This window comes from Balaenoptera acutorostrata, chromosome 16 (assembly GCF_949987535.1).
Source record: "Balaenoptera acutorostrata chromosome 16, mBalAcu1.1, whole genome shotgun sequence".
NCBI lineage: Eukaryota > Metazoa > Chordata > Mammalia > Artiodactyla > Balaenopteridae > Balaenoptera > Balaenoptera acutorostrata.
Genome location: NC_080079.1, coordinates 7,828,110 through 7,852,240, shown reverse-complemented (window position 1 = coordinate 7,852,240; position 24,131 = coordinate 7,828,110). Strand labels below are relative to the sequence as shown.

At 48.3% G+C, this 24,131-nt stretch overlaps 1 protein-coding gene across 9 annotated transcripts in view; it reads left to right on the top strand.

Moving 5' to 3' along the window:
- The window catches only part of LHPP (phospholysine phosphohistidine inorganic pyrophosphate phosphatase), a 139,488-nt gene that overhangs the window by 26,308 nt on the left and 89,049 nt on the right, over nucleotides 1–24,131 (top strand). For 6 of the 9 annotated variants that reach the window (XR_009005728.1, XR_009005729.1, XM_057531501.1 and 3 more), the window contains exons 4-6: nucleotides 2,856–2,919; nucleotides 3,887–3,979; nucleotides 21,198–21,289. Coding sequence is in view for 7 of the 9 variants with exons in the window: in XM_057531501.1 (XP_057387484.1) it covers nucleotides 2,856–2,919; nucleotides 3,887–3,979; nucleotides 21,198–21,289 (249 nt within the window). In the remaining 2 variants the exon portion in view is untranslated. Of the gene's footprint in view, nucleotides 1–2,855; nucleotides 2,920–3,886; nucleotides 3,980–4,700; nucleotides 4,935–6,005; nucleotides 6,364–21,197; nucleotides 21,290–24,131 lie in introns of those variants that run through there. The other 3 variants (XM_057531504.1, XM_057531505.1, XM_057531506.1) reach the window with 3 other exon arrangements.

Here is a 24,131-nt window from a genome sequence, read left to right as displayed (position 1 = left end):
ATGTGTCCTCCTCTGCGCCGCCTCCCCACCTCCCTGTCCCCAGCCTGTCCAGCCCTCCTCAAGCAGAGCGCACAGAGCATGGGGTTCCACCTGTTGTCACCCATGTCCTGCCCTTTTATATTTGTCTGTGGACTTGCCTGCTTCCCCCCGAGACTGGGAGTGCCTGGGGAGCAGCCTGGGTCTGAGAGCGTCCCCTGCAAAGGGTGTGGGGCAGCTGCGTCTTAAATGTTTTGGGGGACTGAGTTAGCGGATGCCACTGCCCCCCGGCAAGCCCAGGCCCCAGCACCCAGCGTCTCCCTCTGCCTCTTGGGCAAATTTTGCTTTACTTGGCCATTCCTCCAAACCCTGGGCCTAGCTGAGGAGAGCGTCATACCAGAGTAGTTGATTGTGGAAAAAGAAAAGGAAGCACTATTTTGAGGCTGTATAAATGCAAAATAGATGTCTAGATTCCAGATTTAAGATAAATGAGATTGGGAACCTCTAAGCCTGTGATTTAGGGTCACCCTTAAAAAACGGGAGCATTGGCAGGTCCTAGCTCGGTAAGCAGTGGTGGTTCTCTCTTGGCTATCAGGTACCTTCCTGCATGTGTGTGGGATCCTCGTGGCATGGCCCCTAGAGCACAGAGCCTCGGACCCTGGCTGAGAGGCCCGGGCTCACTTGGAGACCGAGTCCTGTTGTGATGGGAGATCCCCCATGGCGTCAACAATCGGGCTCCAGGCTCTAATCCACCCGACAGGAGTGAGTAGCAGGGGACCAGCCCTTGCCAAGGTCAAGGGTTTGGCTACAGCCCTGCAGCCCAGCCTGCGTCCAGGCGGAGGCTTCCAAGGTGGGCAGTGGAGGATGCAGAGTGGGAGAGCACTAGTCCCATCTGAGCACCGGGTGAACGCTGCAGGCAGCAAGGCTCCTGCAGCCTTGGAGGCCTCAGGTGGGGCAGAGAGGGCCAGGCAGAGTCCCTGGGAGCTGCAGAGCTGGAGGAAAGGCACAGCCCTGGGGCAGCTCCTGGGCTGTGCTACCATTTCCAGTAGGCACACAGCAGGCTTCAGCCCCCACAAACCGGAAAGACCTGTGTTCATCCTTTCTTCCCCAGCTCATATCTTTTTTTTAAAAAAATAATTTATTTATTATTCATTTATTTATTATTTTTGGCTGCATTGGGTCTTCGTTGCTGCGTCCCAGCTTTCTGTAGTTGCGGCGAGCAGGGGCTACTCTTCGTTGCGGTGCGCGAGCTTCTCATTGCGGTGGCTTCTCTCGTTGTGGAGCATGGGTTCTAGGTGTGTGGGCTTCAGTAGTTGTGGCACGTGGGCTTAGTTGCTCCGTGGCATGTGGGATCTTCCTGGACCAGGTATGGAACCTGTGTCCCCTGCATTGGCAGGCGGATTCTTAACCACTCTGCCACCAGGGAAGTCCCCCCAGCTCATATCTTATTACCCATCTCAGTCTGGGTGAGCAGTTATTTATAACAATATTCTCTAACATTTTTGGAGCAGTTTCTGCGTGCCAGGCATCATGTTAGGAACTTCGCGTGCATTATTTTGCTCAAGCCTCACAGCAACCCATAAGGGTAGGTACTGGAGTTTCTTTTTGCCCATTTTACAGATTAGGAAACTGAGGCCCAGAGGGCTTAAGCAACCCAAAGTCCCACAGTTAAAATGAAGTGGAAAGAGGATTTGAAACCCTGAGGTCAGCATGCTTCACTAGCCTTCTCTTTGCTTTTCCACATACATGTTGTTTATTTGTATCATTTTTTTAGATTCCACATATAAGTGGTATCATATGATATTTGTCTTTCTCTGTCTGACTTCCTTCACTTGGTATGGTAATCTCTAGGTCCATCCATGTTGCTGCAAATGGCATTGTTTCATTCTTTTTTTTATGGCTGAGTAGTACTCCATTTTGTGTTTGTGTGTATACACATATATATGTGTGTGTATATATATATATCACATCTTTTTTATCCATTCATGTCTGTGGACATTTAGGTCACATACATGTTATTTAACATCTCCCAAATTTGAAGGTTGAGGGGAGGGAGAAGGGTAACTGATGTGACGGGTCTGAAAACATGGTGGCAGTCCTGGGTTTCCGTTAACCCTGTCTTCAGAGCAGCACAGAGTCAACTACCTTCTTACTTTATAATCGAATGGCTTTGCTCAGAGAGAACTGGGCTTGGTCACCGTGTGTCTCAAGGGGTCTGCGTGTGGCCTTGGGTGGCCAGGCAGTGGCAGCTGGGCCTCAGCACAGCGCTCACAGGAGGGAAGATGTGAAACCGTCTTGGGAGGGCCTGCTGTGAGCCAAGCTGTCTTGGCCCCAGTGAGACGGGGAACAAATAGTTGTCTTCTCCTAAAAGCATCTGGCGCCTGTGAGACCTGGCACCTCTCCTGACCTCCAGCTACTAGGAGATGCGGCAGGGTGCTGTGGAACTAATGGAGTTTTCTTCTCCATGCAGCAATTAGGGGTTAATTATTAGCAATTAGGGGTTCACCACATGCTCTGTGGACCAGCTGTCCTTTCGAGAACACAGGTCACTTGTGTTTCTCTGTGTTAGCAACTGGATCCAACTGCCCCTGGGGTCCCCCGTTAATCACTGTGGCGGGGTCCCCACGAGGTTGGCAGCAGGGGGCCATTCTGACTGAGAGTTGCTGACTCACCGTCTCTCCCCCTCTCGCCAGGCATGGTGGCCACCGCTGGGCTCTGTCGTGCTGACCTCCATCGGTCATTCTCAGCGTGGCGTCTGGACTGACCCTGGCCGGTGACTCAGCTCTCTTGAGCTGGCAGAACCGGGACAGGGCAGTTTCTCTTGGCACTTCCCAGGCCCCTGGGCTCAGCTCCCCTCGTCCCTTTCTGTTCTTTTCTAGACGCTACTACAAGGAGACCTCTGGCCTGATGCTGGACGTTGGTCCCTACATGAAGGCGCTTGAGGTACCTGCCCTGGGTCTGCCCGAGCCCTCTTCACGTCTCAGGGCCCTCTGGGATGCTTCTGGCCTTTCTGGAGAAGAGGGTGTGCTCAGTGTTCTGAGTGCCTTCTATGTTTTCCAACTAAGCGCCCCCCCCCCCCATTTGAGGCTCCAAGCCCGGCTCTCCCCCTCCTCTGGAGCTTGGCCTCTCGGCTGCCCTGGTCATCACTCTGCTCCCCCGTCGCTCCCTCTCTTCCCCACAGCCCGTACCACCTGCCGCTGAGCCCGCTGGCCCTCCCAGCATGCTCTGTAGCTCTCCTCTAGGATTCTTGGCTTCTGGATGTGTGTGAACCTGCCTCATTCCTGACCCTTATCTGCACCACTCTGAGCTTGATGTGTCCTGATTAGACTCCATCCCAGTTCCCTCCTCCAGTTTCCAAGTCTGGGCTCAGATGGGGCTCCCACTCTGACCCACACCTAGCCAGCTGCCCCAGCCCGGGCTCCTGGCCCAGGTCAGCCCATGTCACGTCCCGTACTCACTGCTACATTGGTCCCTACCTACTTGCACTCAGGTGGGAGGGACGGACAGGCTGGCGGATGGGGCCCTGGACCTTTTCCCCTGGAGGGCCTATGACAGAGCTGGGGGTGGTCGGGGGAGAAGGGAAGGGAGGAGAAGCAAGGATGCAGATGAGAGCACTGTCGGGGTGGCCTGCTGTGGACCGCCTCCTGCTGAGGTCTGGCACTGGGGCAGGTGGCAGGGCGCCTGGTGGTGGGTGCCCCCAGCATCCCGGGCAGCCCGATGTGGCGTTGTGACACTTGCCTACGAGGTGTGCCTCTCGGCCCACGTGTCTTGCCGCTTGGAGGCCCCTGGCCTGCAGGTGCACATTTGGGGCATCTTTCCTTGATTCCCCAGAGGGAAGATTTCACTGCAGAACGGGTGTTCACCTGTACTTGCTCCCAAACCCATGCCATGTCCTTCTGTCTTTCCGCAGTATGCCTGTGGTATCGAAGCCGAGGTGGTGGGGAAACCTTCCCCTGAGTTTTTCAAGTCTGCTCTGCGAGAGATGGGGTTGGAAGCCCACCAGGTAGGCCAGCTGGTCCTGAAGCACGTGCGTGGAGGCAGCTATTGAGGGAGGCCCAGAGCGCTCCCCGGGGCGGCCTCGGCGCCGGAGATGGGTTTGAGGGCTCAGGCAGCCTGCGAAGGTTCCGTCTCGCCCCCCGTGAGAGCTGACCTGACTGAAAAGAGGGGAAAAGACAGCAAAGGAGGCCCACTGAATGTTTTCCACCTGGTTAATTAGTATCAGTATAAGAGTGAGAAAAAGAAATGCCTGTGGCTCTTTTCAAGCGACTTTTGTTTCTTCTCTGGGAGGATAAGGATTGACAAGTCCTATCAATATATTAAAAATATTTCACGGAAAGACAGTGCACAGCAAGATGAAAAGAACATGTAGGAGTAAAATCATGCATCTGGCCACCTTTACATTATAACTGTTTTTGAGACAGGTTGCCTTCCAAACATACATCTTAAAAGAAAGAAAGGCAGTTATGGCTTTAGTGTCCCCAGTGCCCACCCTCCCACCTCCCCTTCCCAGGTAGAGTGAGTTGGTCCCCTCCGGCCGGTGGGTTCCTGATAGCATTGTTGAAGAAACAGTGGGCACGTGTCTGCCGGCGGTCAGGGCTGTCCTGCTGTCTCCTTTGGACACGGCAGCAGGGGACAGTGTCAGCATCCTGTGGTGAGGCTGGTGCCCCCGGGATCACTGTGCTGCTCCCTGATTCTTGGGCCCGAATTTCCCATGTGTGTTCCAGTCTAGAGCGCTGGTCTCTCACGATGCTTAGAGAAAGACAGCACACAGCCATGGAAGTCTGGGACCTCTGCGCCCAAACCTCCCCTGAGACTCACAGATGCCAGAAAATACAGTTCTCGGGGGTCCCCAGGAAACACCTGGAAAATGCCCTGTGAGGCTGGTAGAGAGGAGAGGTTTGTGTTTTGAATGAGTGAAGGCTACAGGAATAAACAACTTGATTTTCACGACTTCATTTCATAGTGACAATTTTTAAAATTTGTTTTATTGTGACAAATTTCAAATATACACAAAAGCAGAGACAACGAAACAGTGATTCTCCTCATATATCCATCACCCAGATTCAACAATTAAAAGATTTTGTCACATTCCCTTCTTCTATCCCATTTCTTTCTTTTTAAAAATTTAGTTTTTTTTTCCTGTTGTATTTTAAAGCAAATCCCATTCTTAATGTTATCCTATCCTTTCAAATTATAGTGTGCCTTTCAAAAAAGGATGGTTGTTTTTGACCATCAATAATGCATTTTTGACAATGCATTAAGACACCTAACCATGGCAAAAAAAGAACACACAAAAAGATGTTCGCATCATCACTCATTCAGGAAATGCAAATCAAAACCACAGTGAGATCCCCCCTCATACCCACTTGGATGGCCATGATAATTTTAAAAGAAAAAAGGAAAATAACAAGCATTGGCAGGGATGTGGAGAAATTGGAACCCTCATATAGGAATACTGGTAGGAATGTAAAATGGAGCACCCACTATGAAAAACAGCCAGTATGGAAAACAGTTCCGTGATAACTAAATGTAGAATTTTCGTATGACCCAGCAATTCCACTCCTAGGTGTATATCCAAAATAATTGAAAACAGGTGTTCAAACAAAAACTTACACATGAATATTCATAGCAGCACTATTCACAATAGCCAAAAGGTGGAAATAATACAAATGTTCATCAACAAATGAATGGGTGAACAAAATGTGGTTTATTGTCACCATGGAATATTTCAGCTATAAAAAGAATGAAATACTGATAAATCCTACCATGTGTATGAACCTTGAAAACATTATGGTAATTGCAAGAAGCCAGTCACAAAAGGTCACGTTTTATATATTTAACATTTATATGAAATGTCCGGAATAGGCAAATCCACAGAGACATAAAATAGATTAGTGGTTGCCAGGGGCTGGGAGTATGGGGGAATGGGGAGTGACTGCCAGTGGGTATGAGGTCTCTTTTTGGGTTGATAAAAAATGTCTGGGGCTTCCCTGGTGGCGCAGTGGTTGAGAATCTGCCTGCCAATGCAGGGGACACGGGTTCTAGCCCTGGTCTGGGAAGATCCCACATGCCACGGAGCAACTGGGCCCGTGAGCCACAATTGCTGAGCCTGCGCGTCTGGAGCCTGTGCTCCGCAACGGGAGGCCGCGATGGTGAGAGGCCCGCGCACCGCGATGAGGAGTGGTCCCCGCTTGCCGCAACTGGAGAAAAGCCCTCGCACAGAAACGAAGACCCAACACAGCCATAAATAAATAAATAAATAAAAAGAAAATAGTCACTTAAAGGACAAAATTAAAATTATAAAAAAAAAAAAAAAAAAAAATGTCTGGAACTAGCTGGTGGTGATGGTTGCACAACATTGTGAATGTACTTAATGCCACTGATCTGTACACTTCAAAATGGTTACATTGGTAAATTTTATCACATTGAAAAAAAACCCTACCTAAAAAAAAAAAAACAAACCAAAAAAACTCTACCTAACAAAATCAATAGTAATTCCTTAGTATTATCTAATACCAGGCCATATTTAAATTTTCCTGGCTGTCTCAGAAATGTCTTTTATGTAGATTTTTAAAAAAAATCAAATCCAAATAAGGTTGTTTTGTGTTTTAAACCTCTCTTTTTAACTTTTTTATCATGGAACATTTCAAATATCTGTGCAAATTGCGAGAGTAACGTCATAAACCCCCAGGTACCCATCACTGAGCTTCAGTAATTATCAACTAATAAGCACTTTTAAAAATTGTTTTTAACTGTTCATTCTGAAGCAATTTCCCACGTACAAAGAGGTTGAAAAATAGAACAGAGAATTCCCCTGTGCCCTTCCTGCAGCTTCCCCAAAGGCTAACATCTTATATAACAATCACAGGACAATTATAAAATCAGGAAATTAGCCTTGATGCAGATGTTGACCAGCCCAGGGACCCTCTGTTTTGGGACATGTTATATTTGGTGTCGTGCCCCCTAGCACCCTTTATTCTGAGCAGTTCCTCAGTCTGCCTTTGTCTTTCAGGACTGTGGCAGTTTTCAAGAGTACTGGCCAGTTCTTTTGTAGAATGTCCCTGATGTTCCCTCATGATTTAATTTCAGGTTATGCATTTCTGGCATATTTAATTCTGGTTGTACATTTCACAGACACAGCGCTGTGCCCTCTGGTGTGTCCCATCAGGAGGCATGTGTGGGCGCTCTGCGCATTATAGGTGGGGGTCACTTTGATGCCCGTCGGAGGTTCCTATTTCTGCACTGCAGAGTTAACTGTTGTCCCTTTGTGAGTAATAGGTATCTTACGGGGGAGTACTTTGACACTATGTAAATATTCTCTCTCCTGACATACTTTTCCCCTCCTAATTTCAGCATCCTCTTACCTGCAACAGTTGTTACCATGGTGCCAAACGGAGGTTTTCTACTTCCATTGTTCCTTCTATATTTATTGATTAGCATTTACTGTAAGAGACAGCTTTCCTTTTTCTCCCATTTACTTTTTTATTTATTCCAACACGTACTTAAGGATATTTGTTTTATTCCACGAGTCACAATCCATTCCTATTGTTATTTTGTTGCCCACATTGTCCCATATTTGGCCATTGGGACCACTTTGAAGATTAATAACCCCTTGTTTAATCTGTACTCCCACCTGCTCCTCTCCCCTAGATTGTTTTGAATCATCTCCCAGAAATCGTATCATTTCATCGGTAAGTATTTCTAAGTGTCTCTAAAAGATAGGAATTCTTTTAAAAAACATGGATGATGCCATTATCACATCTAAGTAATACTAACAATAATTCCTTAATGTCATCAAATATCCAGCCATTATTCACATTTCCCTGATTGTCTTACAAGTGTTTACATCGCTTGCAGTTTCTTTGAATCAGGATCCACATGAGGTCCTCGCATTGTGATTGGCCGGTGTGATTCTTAAGTGTTTTCTAATCTATCCATTCCCACCCACCCACGCCGACCCCAGCCCTGTCTCCCTTTTGTACTCCTTGCAGCTTTATGAAGAAGAAGCTGGCTTGTTTGTCCTGTAGAGTTTCCCACAGTCAGGATTTTGTTGATTGCGCCTCAGTGGTGTCCTGTCTCACGCTCCCCTGTTCTCCCTGCTTCCTGAATGTTGATAGTTAGATCTAGAAGCTTAGGCAGAATCTGTTTCAGTTTTTTGATGACTGCTTTCTGGGTGGTGTTGTGGCCTCCCTCAGGAGGTTCAGAATGTCCAGGTGTCTCCTTCTGTGGTGTTAGCAGCCATTGGTGATTGGTGCGTAACCCCATTCATTCATTAAGGGCTGCAAAATGGTGATATTTGAATTCTGTCATTCCTTCTCCATTTCTTCTCTGGATTACCTCTGTATAGGAAAACGCCTCACCAACTATGCGTTCCCCTGAAGTACAATTCATATAGGAAACTACAGATAAATGCCTATTTCTTTCTTATTATTTATTAGTTTTCAGAATGATTGATTCTCTAACACCCTCCCAATACCTTGGTGGTTTAAAACTACATATATCACTATAAATAGACAAAAGCATATTTGACGTGTTCCAATCCATTGCAGTTATTCGTGTTCAAAGTATTGCATCTTTGACCAGTGGGAGCCTCTTCCAGCTGCCCTCTGTGTCCTGTTGTCCTGACCCCAGAGGTCTCTGAGGTGCTTTACTCCCTGTTACGACAGGATAACACCTGCCTTGCACACTTCCTGCCCTAGGCCTAGAGTCTGCCATCCTTCCAAGGAGCCATGCTTACCTTTAGTGGAAAATAGTATTTAGAAACCATAGTCGGGATATTAACCGTTCTCACTGCTATGGGGTTGGTCATCATTTCCAAGACTTAGTCCACAAGGGTTGAAAAAATATGTATCTTTAAAGATGAAGTGCATAATGAGTTCATACTGAAACTTCTGATCCAGATTTAGGCCTGTGGGTTTTTTACTGGATCACCCATCTTGTGTCTGTATTTCCTTTTTTCCATGTCAGAAATCCTGGCTCGCGAGAATACCGACATAATCATTTGTTTTAGCCCATAATACACACAAGGGTCTTGAATCTCAAAAACATGATGCTGTGTGAGAGAAGCCAGACGCAAAAGCGTGGGTGCCACCACCAGTTCCATCAGCGCCACCAAGGCTGGGTCAGGGCTGCGGCTGCCGTGGGCTGGACTGTGAGACACAGCATCACTGTGACCGCTGATTCCTGGATACGTTAAGGCTGGTACCGGTGCTGTTCAGGATTCCTTTTTTCCACAGTTCTTTTTTGGCTTAGAATATATCCCTCTAGAGATTTACAGCCAAAATACTGGTGGGTTTTTTTGTTTTTTTTTTAAATTAATTAATTAATTTATTTTTGGCTGTGTTGGGTCTTCGTTGCTACGCGAGGGCTTTCTCTAGTTGCGGCGAGTGGGGGCCACTCTTCATCGCGGTGCGCGGGCCTCTCACTGTCGCGGCCTCTCTTGTTGCGGAGCACAGGCTCCAGACGCGCAGGCTCAGTAATTGTGGCTCACGGGCCCAGTTGCTCCGCGGCATGTGGGATCTTCCCAGACCAGGGCTCGAACCCGTGTGCCCTGCGTTGGCAGGCAGATTCTCAACCACTGCGCCACCAGGGAAGCCAAAATACTGTGTTTTAAAGCTACCATTATTCCGCTGGGTAAGTGTGTCACCAACAGGACCCTCCTTGAAGTCACTTTACTTCCAATTTTTAAGGAGTTGATTTTTCAACATTTAAATTTGTTTCATAGTTATGTAAAAAATTCATGTGGTTCTGAAATTAAATCCACGGAACAAGGTACATTCAAGGAAGTCTGGCTCCTGTCCTTTTCCTTCTATTGTCTTCCCACCCATCTCTCATCATAGCCATTTTTATAAATATTATGGCTTATCTTTCCATTTTTAAAATATGACCAACTGTGTATACATTTGTATCCTACTTACAGGGTGAATTTGAGAGAGTAAATTCTTTTTTTTTTAAAGATTTTTTTTTGATGTGGACCATTTTTAAAGTCTTCATTGAACTCGTTACAGTACTGCTTCTGTTTTATATGTTGGTTTTTTGGCCGCGAGGCATGTGGGATCTTAGCTCCCCGACCAGGGATCAAACCTGCACTCCCTGCATTGGAAGGCGAAGTCTTAGCCACTGGACCGCCAGCGAAGTCCCTGACAGAGTAAATTCTTAAGATCATTTGTTATAGAGTGGGAGGAACGTTACTGTTGTAATCTGAGTTAAAAATCAGTATTTAGAATTACCTAAGCACTGTGGTCACAACCATCTCCCGCGACCCCCCAACCCCCTGCCTTCCCCAATCAACAAAACAAAAAACTGTCACTGCCTAGAAATTAAGACCAGAGGAACTGAATATTCAGATGTTATCTTTGGTTGTCTTTGCAGAGCTGAGCTTGGTTAATCCCCTCCCCCCCCTTTTGTTTGTTTGTTTATTTGTTTGGTGTTTTCCAGTTTCTTTCACGGCCAGTATCTTTTACATTCTGAATGAGAAACTGCGCTCCCCACACCCCAAAGAGGAGCTGAGGCTCTTCTGCGGGTCAGGTCGATCGGGCTTCTCATTTGGCGGATGCCGGGGCCGTGCAGTCTGGGGTGGCGGGTTAGGAGCTTGGATTCCTGGCGTGTCTGCCGAGGCTGGGGTCCCTGTGCTGTCCAGGCATCACGAGCATCTGTGGCCCTGGGTCGCTAAGGAATTGTTTTCTCTGGCGGCTCTGAGCGCACGTGGCAGAGCTGAATCTTATTTACCTACCACATTATCATCCTGTCTCTGTCTCCCCTCTTGACAGACAGTTGAGTGGCAGTTGCATGTTCTTAACACCCCACCTCACCGTTTTTCTAAAGTGTTAATTTAGAACATTTTGAAATACTGCTTGAGCCTCAGGATGTGTAGACATTTTAAAGCAGTATTTCAAAATAAGGCCATTTTGAATGAACTGTGTCTTATGCACAAGGTAATAATTCTCTGCTCCTGCTTCTCTCTTTTTAATGAAAAATGGCTTTGAGGGGCTGTCTTGCTGCTGAAGTGCCGGGCTGTGGCAAACCTTAAAATTTTCAAGCTGCTTTAATCAATAAAGTTATCACCAGTCATTTCCCTCGATAACTGCTTCTTCCCAGATCCAGACTTGCTTCTTGCTGCCGAGGAGTTTTCCACCTGCGCTCAGAATGGATATAACTCCCCAAATCCAATTTTCATTTTAACCTTTCCTCAATAGCCTAGAAATAACAGATTGCTGGTATTACTCTAATAGATTGGAAATTCAAACCTCTTAGCGGTAACCAGGCCCTTTCTAGGATTCAGTAATAAGGCAAAGAATAACATACCTTAAAGGCTACTTCAAGAAATACCTAATTCTCATGGTCTAAGGCTTCTGAATCAGTGGGTGGTTTTATAGCTTCATACTAAATCCCAAATGATGTGAAGGTTTTGGCAGTTTTCCATAATCGTAAGAAATTCCATCAGTTGCAAATTGTGCAGGTTTAGTGGAAATTGGGTCTGTTCAGACCAGAGTGCTTAGTCAGCACCAGAAGCCAGTGTGCAGGCATCCTGGAAGCTGGGGGTGCCCATTTCACAGATGAGGAACCCGAGGCTTGGAGAGGAAGGACCTTGAATACTTTGAGCACTTGTGCTGGGCACACCCAGGATCTGTCACGTACCCATTTACTTCGTGAAATCCTTACTCCAACCCGCTGTCGTAGGTACTTTCATTCCCATCTTAAGGTTAAGGTTAAGGATTTCTCAGCCTCGGCACTACTGACATTTTGGGGTCAGATCATTATTTGTGGTGGGGGGTACTGCCCTCCTCCTCCAGTTGTGAAACCACAGATGTCCCCAGACATTGCCAAATGTCCCAGGAGAGCAAAATCGCCCCCAGTTGAGAACCAGGGCACTGAGGAGTAGTCACAGGAAAGTCTACTGTTGAAGCCAGGATTACTCTGCCGCTGTGGAGTGAGGCCGGGACCCAGCCCCCTCCAGGTCTCTGCTGCTCCCCAGTTCTCCAGGAGGGGCCAGCAACACAGCAGAATGCTTAGGTTTGAAAAGGCATATTTAGCAGTGCAATATCATTTTCTGTTGTGAAAAACATTAAAATCTGTCTTGTTGGCAGAATATAGAAAGTAAAGTTAAGCAAGATCTTGGGTGGTGAAGGTGAGGACTCTCAGGACAGCCTATCAAAAAAGGGGGCGAGGTTTGTGGGTTTATCCAAAGAGGACCGGGCATAAAACATGGACTTTGCCCCATCATTTTGCTCCCTGGTTCTCAGGGCAGTAATTCTAGCTACGGGGTTATGGGGACAGTCTGTACCCTTGGTGGGGAGGCCTTGTGGGTGGGGAGTGAACATCTGCGTGGGGACCTCCTCCCCCTCGGGTCCGTGCGTGGAAGGCCCATCATCTCCCCTTCGTGGGCTGGGCCCTCCCCCAGCCCATCTTCCCCACAAGCGGTGTGCATGGTCTTTGGGTGTCAGCTCAGGGACCACTTGCTGGGACGGTGTGAGCCCCGGGAGAGAGAGGGCCAGAGGGGTGGCTCATCCAGCCACGGGCGGGGGTTTCCAGGAAATGCCAGCACTGGGGTTGCCTTGTGCCCCGTCTCGGTCATAAGGGAGCTTTAGAACCTCATGTCTTAGTTTTCCCTAAGATATTTCCACCCCTAAAGCCTTTTTTTTTTTTAATTTTTGTTTTTTATAGCTACTTTATTTATTTATTTCTTTATTTTTGGCTGTGTTGGGTCTTCGGTTCGTGCAAGGGCTTTCTCTGGTTACGGCAAGTGGGGGCCACTCTTCATCGCGGTGCGCGGGCCTCTCACTATCGCGGCCCCTCCCGTTGCGGGGCACAGGCTCCAGACGCGCAGGCTCAGTAGTTGTGGCTCACGGGCCCAGCTGCTCCGTGGCATGTGGGATCTTCCCAGACCAGGGCTCGAACCCGTGTCCCCTGCATTAGCAGGCAGATTCTCAACCACTGCGCCACCAGGGAAGCCCCCACCCCTAAAGCCTTTTTAGTGGATTTTATTTTCTTCTCCTCAAAACACAAGTTTTTAATCTGATTGTGAAGTAACTCATGTTTGTTAAGGGGATGAATAAAGTTCAGAAAGTACAAGGGAAAAAAGTGTTCATCCTTCCACTAACCTGCAATAACACAAATCATGCTTAACCCTTCCAATTTTTTGGTGTCTATATATACTTTTTTTTTTTGGCTGCACTGCGCGACTTGAGGGATCTTAGTTCCCTGACCAGGGATCGAACCCAGGCCCAGCAGTGAAAGCGCCAAGTCCTAACCACTGGACCGCCAGGGAATTCCTGTATATGTACATTTAAAAAGAAAATTATTTATTTATTTGGCTGTGCTGGGTCTTAGTCGCTGCACGCGGGATCTTCGTTTCTGCGTGCGGGGTCTTTAGTTGCGGCATGCAGGATCTTTTTAGTTATGGCATGCGGGCTCTTTGTTGTGGCATGTGGGATCTAGTTCCCTGACCAGGGACCAAACCCAAGCCCCCTACATTGGGAGCTCGGAGTCTTATCCACTGGATCACCAGGGGAGTACCTGTATATATACATTTTTAACACAAAATTGGATAATCCCATATCTGCTATTTGAAACCCGATTCCCATTCCCCTCCTCCCCCCCGGCTTAATATTGGGAACAATTTCCTTTGTGCGAATTCAAGCACCTCCACAAAGTAATTTTTGTGGCTACAGAGCATTCTGTCATAGGGACTACCGTAATGTTCTTTAGCACGAGGCTACCTTCCATCCCCTTGCTACCGTAATGTGCTTCCCCAGTCCCCTGTTGTTGGACATTTAGATTACTTCCGATTTCCCTCTTGTACATTAACCTTAGTGAACACCCTTGTATGTATATGTCCTTTTGTATATTTTAAATTATTTTCTTAGAAATCCTAGAGGTATAGTTGTCAGGCCACGATGCACAGTGTTCATTTCTATTTCAGAAACACGGTATCAATTCAGCTTCCTTACCAGCTGTATATGCAAGAGCTCATTTTCCAACATCCTCACCAATAACATGGTTTCTTACTTCTTATAAAATGGTTTCCTCGAGTTTTGCTGCGTTGGTATTATTCCTTACGAATGTGTCAGACGGTGGGGGAAATTCCTTAGTGACGAGCCACCTCTGGGTGTCGGCGGGGGCCCGGTTGCTCTGAGCCTGCAGGCTGAGGGTCTAGGGCTCTTCCCAGTGCTAGGTGTCATCTCGAGGCCTCTCCAAGTGGGGGTGTCTGTCCCTCGGGGCTGAAGTGCAGGCCAAGCCCACTGCTTCTTCACCACCAGCCCTGCGGTTCGTTGCCCCATGGGGGCAGAAGTGCTCTTCCTGGCAGAGCCTGGGAATAATCAGAAATTTCGTGAAACCTGGGGTTTCTTGGGAAAGCTCTTTGGCATTGGAAGTTGTGTTCCAGACGTCGCCACCTGTTGGAATGGGTTCTGCCCCTGGCACCTAGGATGGCGAAGAGGAGACCGTGGCGGGCAGATGAATATTTAAGAAGGATGAATGAATCTGCATTTTGAACCCAAACCAGAAAACCTGCCTAAAGGGCTCTGGTGCCGCCTCTGGCTCTTGGATCTCTGTTCTGTGGGAGTCTGACCTCTTGGTGTGCATCTCCAGCTTCCCTGAACCATATTGCAGTCAGAAAGGAAGTGCAACCCAGACCTGACAGGTAGGGTTTTTTTATTTCCCCTGACAGCGCACCTCTTGACCTCTATCTTCTTGCCAGTGATTTTTTAAATCCTAAATGATTTGGCAATAATTGCTCCTCCTTGCGTGATTATTGCCCTTCACTGATAGTAAATCTGTGAAATCTCTAGGGGCTGGAACGCGTTTTGGTATGCAGAGCCCACAAGCTGGCCCAGACAGGCCTCACTGCGCCGGGCAGCCGCACACCCACTGGGTCCCCGCATCCTGCCCCTGCCCTCACACACGGCTCTGGGCTCTGCCTGGGCTTGGCCAGTGGCTTATCATGCAGAACCATAGCCGCTGCTCCTGGTGTTCCTCCTCCAATGGCCCAGATTTCTCTGGTTCTACTTCCATGGGCCACACCAAAAAATGTCCTCGCCCAGGCAGACCCAGGAGTCTCTGTTCTGAGAGGGGGGAGGAATTTCTGCTTCATGCACAAGTGTGCATGCACAAAATTTTATTTTCTCCAGAGCATGGAAGATGCCAGGCATGACATTTAATAATAGGAAGACCGTTTCATTTCCAAGGAACCTTCTAGAAAGGTGGCCCCCGGAACCCCTGGCAGCAACGGACAGGGTCCTAAGCTGGAATGCTGTGGATGTTTAGAGGCTGACCTAACAGTGTCAGGACAACTCTTTGAGAAGGGCAAAGTAGAGTCTCATACTGGGGCTTGTGGTTGGCCCGGCTGCCTAAGCCAGGTGCCCACCTGCCTCAGCCCTCTCCTCCCAGGTGAGCTGTGTGGTTGCCCAGGTGACCCTGGCTTTGCAGATACCCTTAGGCTCACGTGTGTGTGCAGCGGTCTCATGGCGGGTCCCACTTCAAGGAACACGCGTCGCCACTGGCTCTTTCTTCTTGGGTGATTGATGATTTCCACACAGCTGCATGGGAGCTTGTAGACACAAAAATTAAACCCATTTGGATTTGGCAGTGTTTTCCGCAGCATCACTCATTCTAGGAAAAAAAATTCCAATTTTACCATATCTGGGTACTTGCCCCTGGCACTATTATTTACTTAATGTTTCTTTAAATTGATTCATTTTATAAACTTAAATGTATTTTAAAAGGAGCTTTCGATCCCTACTATAAATGGAAGACCAGAATCACTCACCATAAATAGATTACTCTAAAAATAAATACAAACGATTACATTAAAAATGTATGTCCTTATATACACTACCAAATGTAAAATAGATAGCTAGTGAGAAGCAGCTATATCGCACGGGGAGATCAGCTGGGTGCTTTGTGACCACCTAGAGGGGAGGGATAGGGAGGGTGGGAGGGAGATGCAAGAGGGAGGGGATATGGGGATAAATGTATATATATAGCTGATTCACTTGGTTATGCAGCAGAAACTAACACAACATTGTAAAGCAATTATACTCCGATAAAGATGTTAAAAAAAAAATGTATGTCCTGTTCTACCTAAAATCAAATAGCATATCACCAGTATGCATAACACACATTGGGAAGCATGGGTTTAGGTGGAGGAAAGACCAGAGGAAATTAGTGAGAAGTATGAAGTTTAGAATATTCACTGGGACGAAGTGCAGTTTATTTCAGGTACCTCGTATGTCTCTCAGGGGCGGTGGCTCCCAGCAGTTGGCAGAATTCTCAGCCCTGGTGGTCATCAGCCACCTGCTCAAGCTCCCCCGGGGGCCAGTGTCCCCCAGTAGCTTCTCTGACGGAGGCCTCTCTGGCCTCTGCTGGAATATGATTAAGTGACAGGGGCCTGGTACCTCTGAGGCAGCCCATGCTGATTGTTAGAAAAGCCTCGTGTTTACCTGAAACTACCTCCCTGGCATCTGGGGCCTCACCAGCTCAGTCTTTGTCCTTGTCTACAAGCTCCTCATGATTCCTCGTTATTTGAAGTCCTGTTTGGGAGATGTTTCCGAGGACACGTGCTTCAGGCTTAATGGCTGTGCTTTTGGGAATTCATTGTGTGGCCTGCCCTGGTAGAAGATTAGCACACATGTGGTGTCTTCTTCGGGGAAGTCTCTCACCCATTCCCCTATACCCCCTAACCTGGTTGACCCCTCTTGCTCTTCAGATCCAAGCTCAAAACCTCACCTCCTCCAGGAAGGCTTCCCTGACTACCACCAGCCCCACAAGGTTAGGCCTGACAGCCTCCTGCACTTTTCCTCCCTGTGCTTTATCACAGATCCTGGCTCTGTGTTTGTGAAATTACCTCATGAACATCCGTCTTCTGCCTTCCACTGGGAGCTTCACAAGGGTGGAGACTGTGTTTCTGACTCACTGTGTCCCCACTGCCTGGCCTATAGAGGACCTGGTATAAAGGAGCTGAGGCACTGGAGCCCCATCGTAAAGACTGTGGACTGTCTCCAATAGGGTTAGATTAGGAGATTCCTCAACAGAATATTTCCTAATATTTTTTCCTTTTAAACATGTATAGATAACTTATTACGTCCAGGCACTGTCCTTGATGCTTAACTTACGTGATTTTGTTTAAACACCACACCAATTGTACCCATTTTACAGACTGAAGTGGATCACAAGATCACAGGGCTAGCAAATAGCATAGCTGGGATTCAGGCCCAGTTGCTCTGGCCCCGTCTGCGACTTGAGCTCAGTCTGTCCATTCTGCTGGTCGCATAGGGCCTGCCTCTGGATTCACTGCCCCCCACCCCTCCCACTCCGAGCTGGAAGGCAAATTCCATCTGGACTCCTCTCCTCACAGGCAGAGCCCAAATCAATGTGTAAGAGTCCCCTGGTTTGCAAATGCTTCACGGTCATCACTTTTTAAAAAAAAAATTCATTCATTCATTCATTTTTGGCTGCATGGGGTCTTTGTTGCTGCACGCGGGCTTTCTCTAGTTGTGGCGAGCAGGGGCTACTCTTTTTTTTTTTTTTTTTAAGGAAGAACTTTTTTTTAAATTTATTTATTTTATTTATGGCTGTGTTGGGTCTTTGTTTCTGTGCGAGGGCTTTCTCTAGTTGCGGCAAGTGGGGGCCACTCTTCATCACAGTGCGCAGGCCTCTCATTATCGCGGCCTCTCTTGTTGCGGAGCATAGGCTCCAGATGCGCAGGCTCAGTAATTGTGGCTCACGGGCCTAGTTGCTCCGCGGCATGTGGGATCTTCCCAGACCAGGGCTCGAACCCGTGTCCCCTGCATTGGCAGGCAGATTCTCAACCACTGTGCCACCAGGGAAGCCCAGAGCAGGGGCTACTCTTTGTTGCTGCGCGTGGGCTTCTCATTGCGGTGGCTTCTCTTGTTGCGGAGCACGGGCTCTAGGCGTGCGGGCTTCAGTAGTTGGGGCATGCGGGCTCTAGAGCGCAGGCTCACTAGTTGTGGCACACAGGCTTAGTTGCTGTGTGGCATGTGGGATCTTCCCGGACCAGGGATCGAACCCGTGTCCCCTGCATTGGCAGGCAGATTCTCAACCACTGTGCTACCCGGGAAGTCCACGGTCACCATTTTTAGTTTTCTTGGTTTCGGTTTATGTATTTATTCATTGGTTAGCCCTACGTAGCATCTGAATTCCAGAGGAAAGTTGTGGAAAAACTGTCAGTTTCAAAGCTTCTATCCCGTCAACATCAGGACACTCACCCTGCTACGGGAGCCCGGTTTGTCGGGCCTGTCTGACCTCCCACCAAGGACATTTCTGATCGGACTCGGGAGCATATCTGGAATGCATTTGGTGTCTGAGGCATTAGACTTTTCTTCCGCTAGCAGGATCGTTTCCTGAAAATATTTGGAAGCTTTTAATCAGTGTGGCAGTTGAGTCAGGGAGGCTGCTCCTTTTTTCTTAAAAAAAGCACATTTATTTATGTAAAGATTATGAATCAATTTAAACAGTAATATTAACACAGGTTGATACGTCGAATGGGCACCCACTGGTGACTAAAGTTTCGGCAACACGGATACAGACTATGCCATCCGCCCCCGCTCTTTTGGTTGGTAACCACTGAGCAGGTCTATTGGCTGGACCTCCTAAGCATCTCCAGACATGCGCAGCCATGCCTTATTTCAGAGCACTGATTCACTCAACAAACTCGTGTTGGTCATCAGCTGAGCTCCAGGATCAGCACAGAGCCTGCCCTCAAGGAACTCACACATTTTTGGAGAAGAGAGATAAATGAAGGGACCATTATAACACAGGAGATGTGTGCAATGCAAGGGGGTAATCACAGAATGTTTTGGGGAGCCCCCAAACCCAGCCGGGGGTTGAAAGGTGGTGGTCACCTGAGCTGAGTCCAGAAAGACTGTTAGGAGTTGGCCAGTAGAAGAACAGAGGGAAGCGGGCAGAAAGGTCACCCTGTGCCCACGGGTACCCTTTCTGGTGCTGTCCATTCCATTTTGTGTAGATCCGTATTTCTATTTAAGTACCATTTTCCTTTTGCCTAAAGAACTTCCTTTTACATTTCTTGTGTGTGGATCTGTTGGTGATGAAGTCTTTTAGCTTCAGATATCTGGAAATGTCTTTATTTCACCTTTGCTCTGAAAGATAATTTTGCTGCATATAGAATCCTAGGTAAGCATTTCCCCCCTTTTCAGTACTTTAAAGATGGTGCTCCACAAAGGTGGTGTTCCACTGTTTTCTCATTTGCATGTTTTCAACAAGAAATCTGATGTCTTATCTTTGTTTCTCTCTGTACATGTCTTTTTTTTTTTCCTCCAGTTGTTTTTAAGATTTTCTCCTTGTCACTGACTTTGAGCAATTTGATTATGTTGTGCCTTGCTTGATATAGTTTTCTTCATGTTTCTTGTGCTTGGTATTGATTGGGATCTCGGAGCTGTGGATTTATCATTTCTGTTGAATTTGGAAATTTTTCAGCCATTATTTCTTCAAACATTGTTTCTGTCTCCCCCTCTCTCATCTTGCGTCCAGGGACTCCAGTTACACCAGGCTGTTTGAAGTTTTGTCATAGCTCACCGTTTCTCTGTTCATTTTTTAAAAATTATTTTTTCTCGCTGTGTTTCATTTTGGATAGTTTCTATTGCTGTGTCTTCAAGTTCATAAATCTTTTTTCTGCATTGTCTAATCTGGATTTAATCTCATCCAGTGTTTTTTTGTTTTTTTTTTTTTTCAGTCCAGACATCGTAGTTTTCATCTCTAGAAGCTTGATTTGGATCTTTTCTTTTACCTTCCATGTCTCTCTACTTAACTTTGGGAACATGTGGAATACAGTTACAGTAACTGATTTAATGCCCTTGCCTGCTAATTCTCACATCTGTGTCAGTTCCAGGTCTGTTTTGGTTGATTTTCCTCTTCACTGTGTGTGATATTTGTCATCTTTGCATGTCTGATTATTTTTTTAATTGGATGCCAGACATTGTGCATTTTACCTTTTGTGAGCGCTAGATATTTTTATATGCCGATAAATATTTTTGTGCTTTGTTCTGGGATGCCGTTAAATCACTTGGAAACAATTTGATCCTTCCAGATCTTGCTTTGAAGGTTTGGGAGGCAGCACTAGAGCAGGGTTTAGTCTAGGGCTAATTATTCCTCACTGCTGAGGCAAGATGCTTCTGAGAATGCTACCCAGTGCCCTGTGAATTATGAGATTTTCCAGTCTGGCTGGTGGGAACAGACACTAAACCCAACCCTGTGTGAGGTCCCGGCACTGTTTTAATTTTTGGTGTGATTCTTTCCCTGGCTTTGGGTGGTTTCCTCACTTGCCTGTGCTCATTAGCAGTCTACCCAACACTGCATCATTCGGGGGGACCGTCTGTAGATCTCCGCATTTCTCCGGGTAGCCCTCTCTTCTCGGATACCCTGCCTTAGCCTCCCAGCTCTTAGGTCTGTCTCCTCAATTCAGGGAGTCTGGGCTCTACCTAGTTCCTCCTCCCTTTGCTCACAGTCTGGAAACTCTGAAGGCAGTAAGCTGGGGCATTTGTAGGATCCATGTCATTTGTTTCCTATGTCTCAGGAATCCTCCTTCATTGCCTGATGCCCAGTGTCTTGAAAACTGTTATTGCATTTGGTTTGTCTGGTTTTCTAGTTGCTTCAGGTGGGAGGGGCTGCTTTTTGAAATGATATCCAGGCATCTCGTGTGTGTGTGTGTGTGTGTGTGTGTGTGTTAGAGTGTGTATTTTTGTTTGCTCTTTTTTCTTTTTGTTTTTTTTTTGTTGTTGTTGCTTTTTATAGGTAGTCAATTCAGCATGGAAAGCAAAACCTAAACTTGGGCTACAAAGATTTGCCAGAAATTTTCTTAGTTTTCACAGAACCAATGGTTGGCAAAATAACCTGGTTACAGAGTATTTAGCTGAAGGTAAAATTCAGCCTGTGTTCGACTAGAGCTGAGATAGCGTCAGCCTCCCCGTGTGCCCTTGTGGCACTATATCACTTTGATACCCGCTGATTGATTTTAAATTGCCCAAATATGCACCACTCAGAGCCGCAGCCCATGATGGGCAGTGGGAGATATATTCAAGTGCGTTGACTTTTAATCAATATGATAACGATATTACCTCGTTTACTTTGTATGGTGGTGGTTTTAAGCATCAAGTCAAGAGGTTTATTATGTCAAAAAAGATGAGGGAGCACAGGAGGAAAACTGTCTTGACATCACTTCTGAGTGCCTTTCACTCACTGCACGACAGGCCATCATGATTGGGGACGACATCATGGGTGACGTCAGCGGTGCCCAGCGGTGTGGGATGAGAGCGCTGCAGGTGCGGACCGGGAAGTTCAGGTGAGTGCCCCGCGCCAGCCTGCCCCCCATCTGCCTGCCTGCCTCGTGGATTCCTGGGGTGACCAGGTGTTCGTTTGTTTTCTTCTCCAAAATAAAGGGGGTTACTTTTTCCCAAATGGAAGAGCAGTATGTGGGCATCTGATGACTTTTTTGTAACTGTCCCCTAAGGACGGGCCTGGATGCCTTTTTGTAGCAGAGAGTGGTAGATAAAAAGGGTCTGAGTTTCAAAACTGAGATTTGAATAGGGTGTAGTGCGGAGACAGCAAATTGAAGGCTCTGGCCAGCCGTTGAGCCCGCTGCCCACAGAGAGCCGGGTTGAACTTGGGCCGCACTCCTCTCCTCAGCGTGGCTGATGTCTCACTGTGCTCGGAGGGGACGGCTCCTGGGCGCCCAGCTCCTCTGGTCACCTTCTCCCTCCTTTTCCTCCACCGTATCCATCTCTCACCTAGAGATGACAGGTCCGTGGTCAGGGGTGAGTCAGGGACACTTTGGAGTTGAACCTCTGTCTCCAGGGTGTTTTCTTTGCTGGGTCAGAAGTCAGCCTAGCCTCGGGCAGGTTGCTGACGGGCACCTGTCGGGGGCACGTGGATGTGCCCTGCGGTGTCTGGGCCTGGCTTGCTTAGCCTGTGAGCGTATCTCAGACATCACAGTGTTGTCTTGGCTTATTCTAGATGGTTTTGATGGTGGCCATTCAGAGAAAGTACCATTTTGTGTATGCTGGAGAGACTTAGTTAAAACATGGTTACCTTGGGGTATTTGGATGTTGGGGGAGGGATAGATTACATCAGTCCTGGGTGGTCTGCTTAGACGGGGTCAGAGGAATAGATTAGAGGGCCTGACCCTCACTCCGAGGCCCGTTCCTGTGTGAGAGACACACGCGGCCTTTGGGTTTGGGTCACGTAGGTGGACACAAGGTGAGTGAGGAAGTCTCAGTACCCCTAAGGTCTAGGGCCAGAAAGTCCCTTCCAGCCCCCTCTTGGACCTCCCAGGGTGCCAGAGGCCACCTTGAAGCCCCCAGCACACCTGAAATATGGACCTCCTTTCTTCCCCAAGTCCTCAAACGAGGGCTTCCTGGGCTTCCTCGGCTCTCTCCGGCCTAAGGGAGTGAGGGGGACCGCACTGGAAACCTCATCAGCATTCTCCCCCAGAGGCCAGCCTGGAAACCCGAGGTCCCCAGTGCCCACTTCCCCCGAAGCTGCTGAACAGTGGGACTTGGCGCCCTTTGGTTGATGCCCTGCTGCGCGGTGCCGCCCGCCCCTGGTGCCGCCCCGTCGGTAGCCAGCCCAGCTCGGTGAGCACCTTTGACCCATGAGCGCAGGAGTGGCACCTCCTCACTGAGAGCACGGAGCTGAGGCTCAGAAGGAGGTGAAGAGCGAGAGCCATGTAGTTTTTTGCACTGGGCTGCTGCTTCTGGTTTCTTAGGGAGAAAAACATGTCTGTCTCAATTAAATGTAGCTACAGTTGGGGTCTTTCTGGCCCAGCCTAAGCCATGCCCCTATACACTGAGAAGGTACTGCCCCTGCCCCAGGCCCCAAGCGTGCCACTAGGTCGCTGGGTCACTGAGGAAGGTCTGCACTCCCAGTCGGGAAGCCCTCGAATGGGCAGGTGGGCGTGCAGGCGGCTGTGTCCTACCTTACACCTCCGGGGTTGGCACTTTTCTGAGTCCCCCATCACCCCGTCTCCCAGAGGGACAAACCCCATCAACAGTTGGCCAGATCATTCCAGACGGCCTTCTCTGTGTAGGTAATACATGGATAATATTTTGGTTTTTTCTCTTTATAAAAACGGTATTATATTATTTCACAACCTGCCCTTTTCTTGAACAATGTTTTGTGGCATCTCCCCGTGACCGTTCTTCAGAATTTTAAATTCCTGAGGAAATGCTGTAGGTAAGTACTGTTTAGCGCGTGGTGCACAGGGAGCCATCAGCAACGGGGAGGTGATGCCGGTGCTGTTGGTGATGTCTGTTGCTTCCCGGTGCAGCCCCACCTGGCTCTGCGTGGAGAGGCTGGGGCTTAGCGTGTCTTTTCTTGGAGGTATTTAAGGTTTCAGACCTTTTGATTTGTTTGCTGTGAGGTTGTAAATCTGCCTTTGTTAGCAGGCAGGGCGGAGGGAGAAGAGCCTCAGTGCAGGTTAGGTGGTGATAGAGCCACCCGAGGGGGAGGCCGCATGGCGGGACAGGAGGCTGGGCTCCGAGCCGCCGAAGCAGGCAGAGGACCTCTCTGCCCCTGGCCGATCTCTAGAGCCTCACTGTCTAATGCGGAAGCCACGAGCCGCAGATGGCTGGGGAGCACTTGAAATGTGGCTGGTCTAAATTGAGACGTGTTAAAAGTGCACGTACACAAGAGTTCAGACTAAGTGGGAGAAAAAGAATGTGACAAACTCATTCATAATATCTTACACTGATTGCATGTTGTAATCCTGATGCCTTATGTTAATTTCACCTGCTTATTCTTATTTTTGTTAATGTGGCCACTAGAAAGTCCTAGCTTGTCTCCACGGCTCGCATCCTTTGGCGCTTAGTGCATTTCTGGTGGACAGCGGGGCCGCTGCACCGCCCCCTTCTCCCTGCAGATGGCACTCTCGGTGCACGAGACCTCCGTGGCACCTTGCATGGTGCTCTCTGTAGACGTGTAGCCGGCTTGGGGCCAGTGAGCAGCCTTGGCACTTTGGCACCCTGGTGACTCGGCCAGCGTCACCGGGGCAGCACCCAGCTCCTCCCTCTGGGGCTGCCCTGCCTGCCCCTGGAGCTCTCCACCCTTCTGGCCACCTCTGTGAGCCGGCGACACTAGGTTTGAAGGTCATTGGGGCCCATGTCTGCACCAGACGTGAGCCGGGCAGG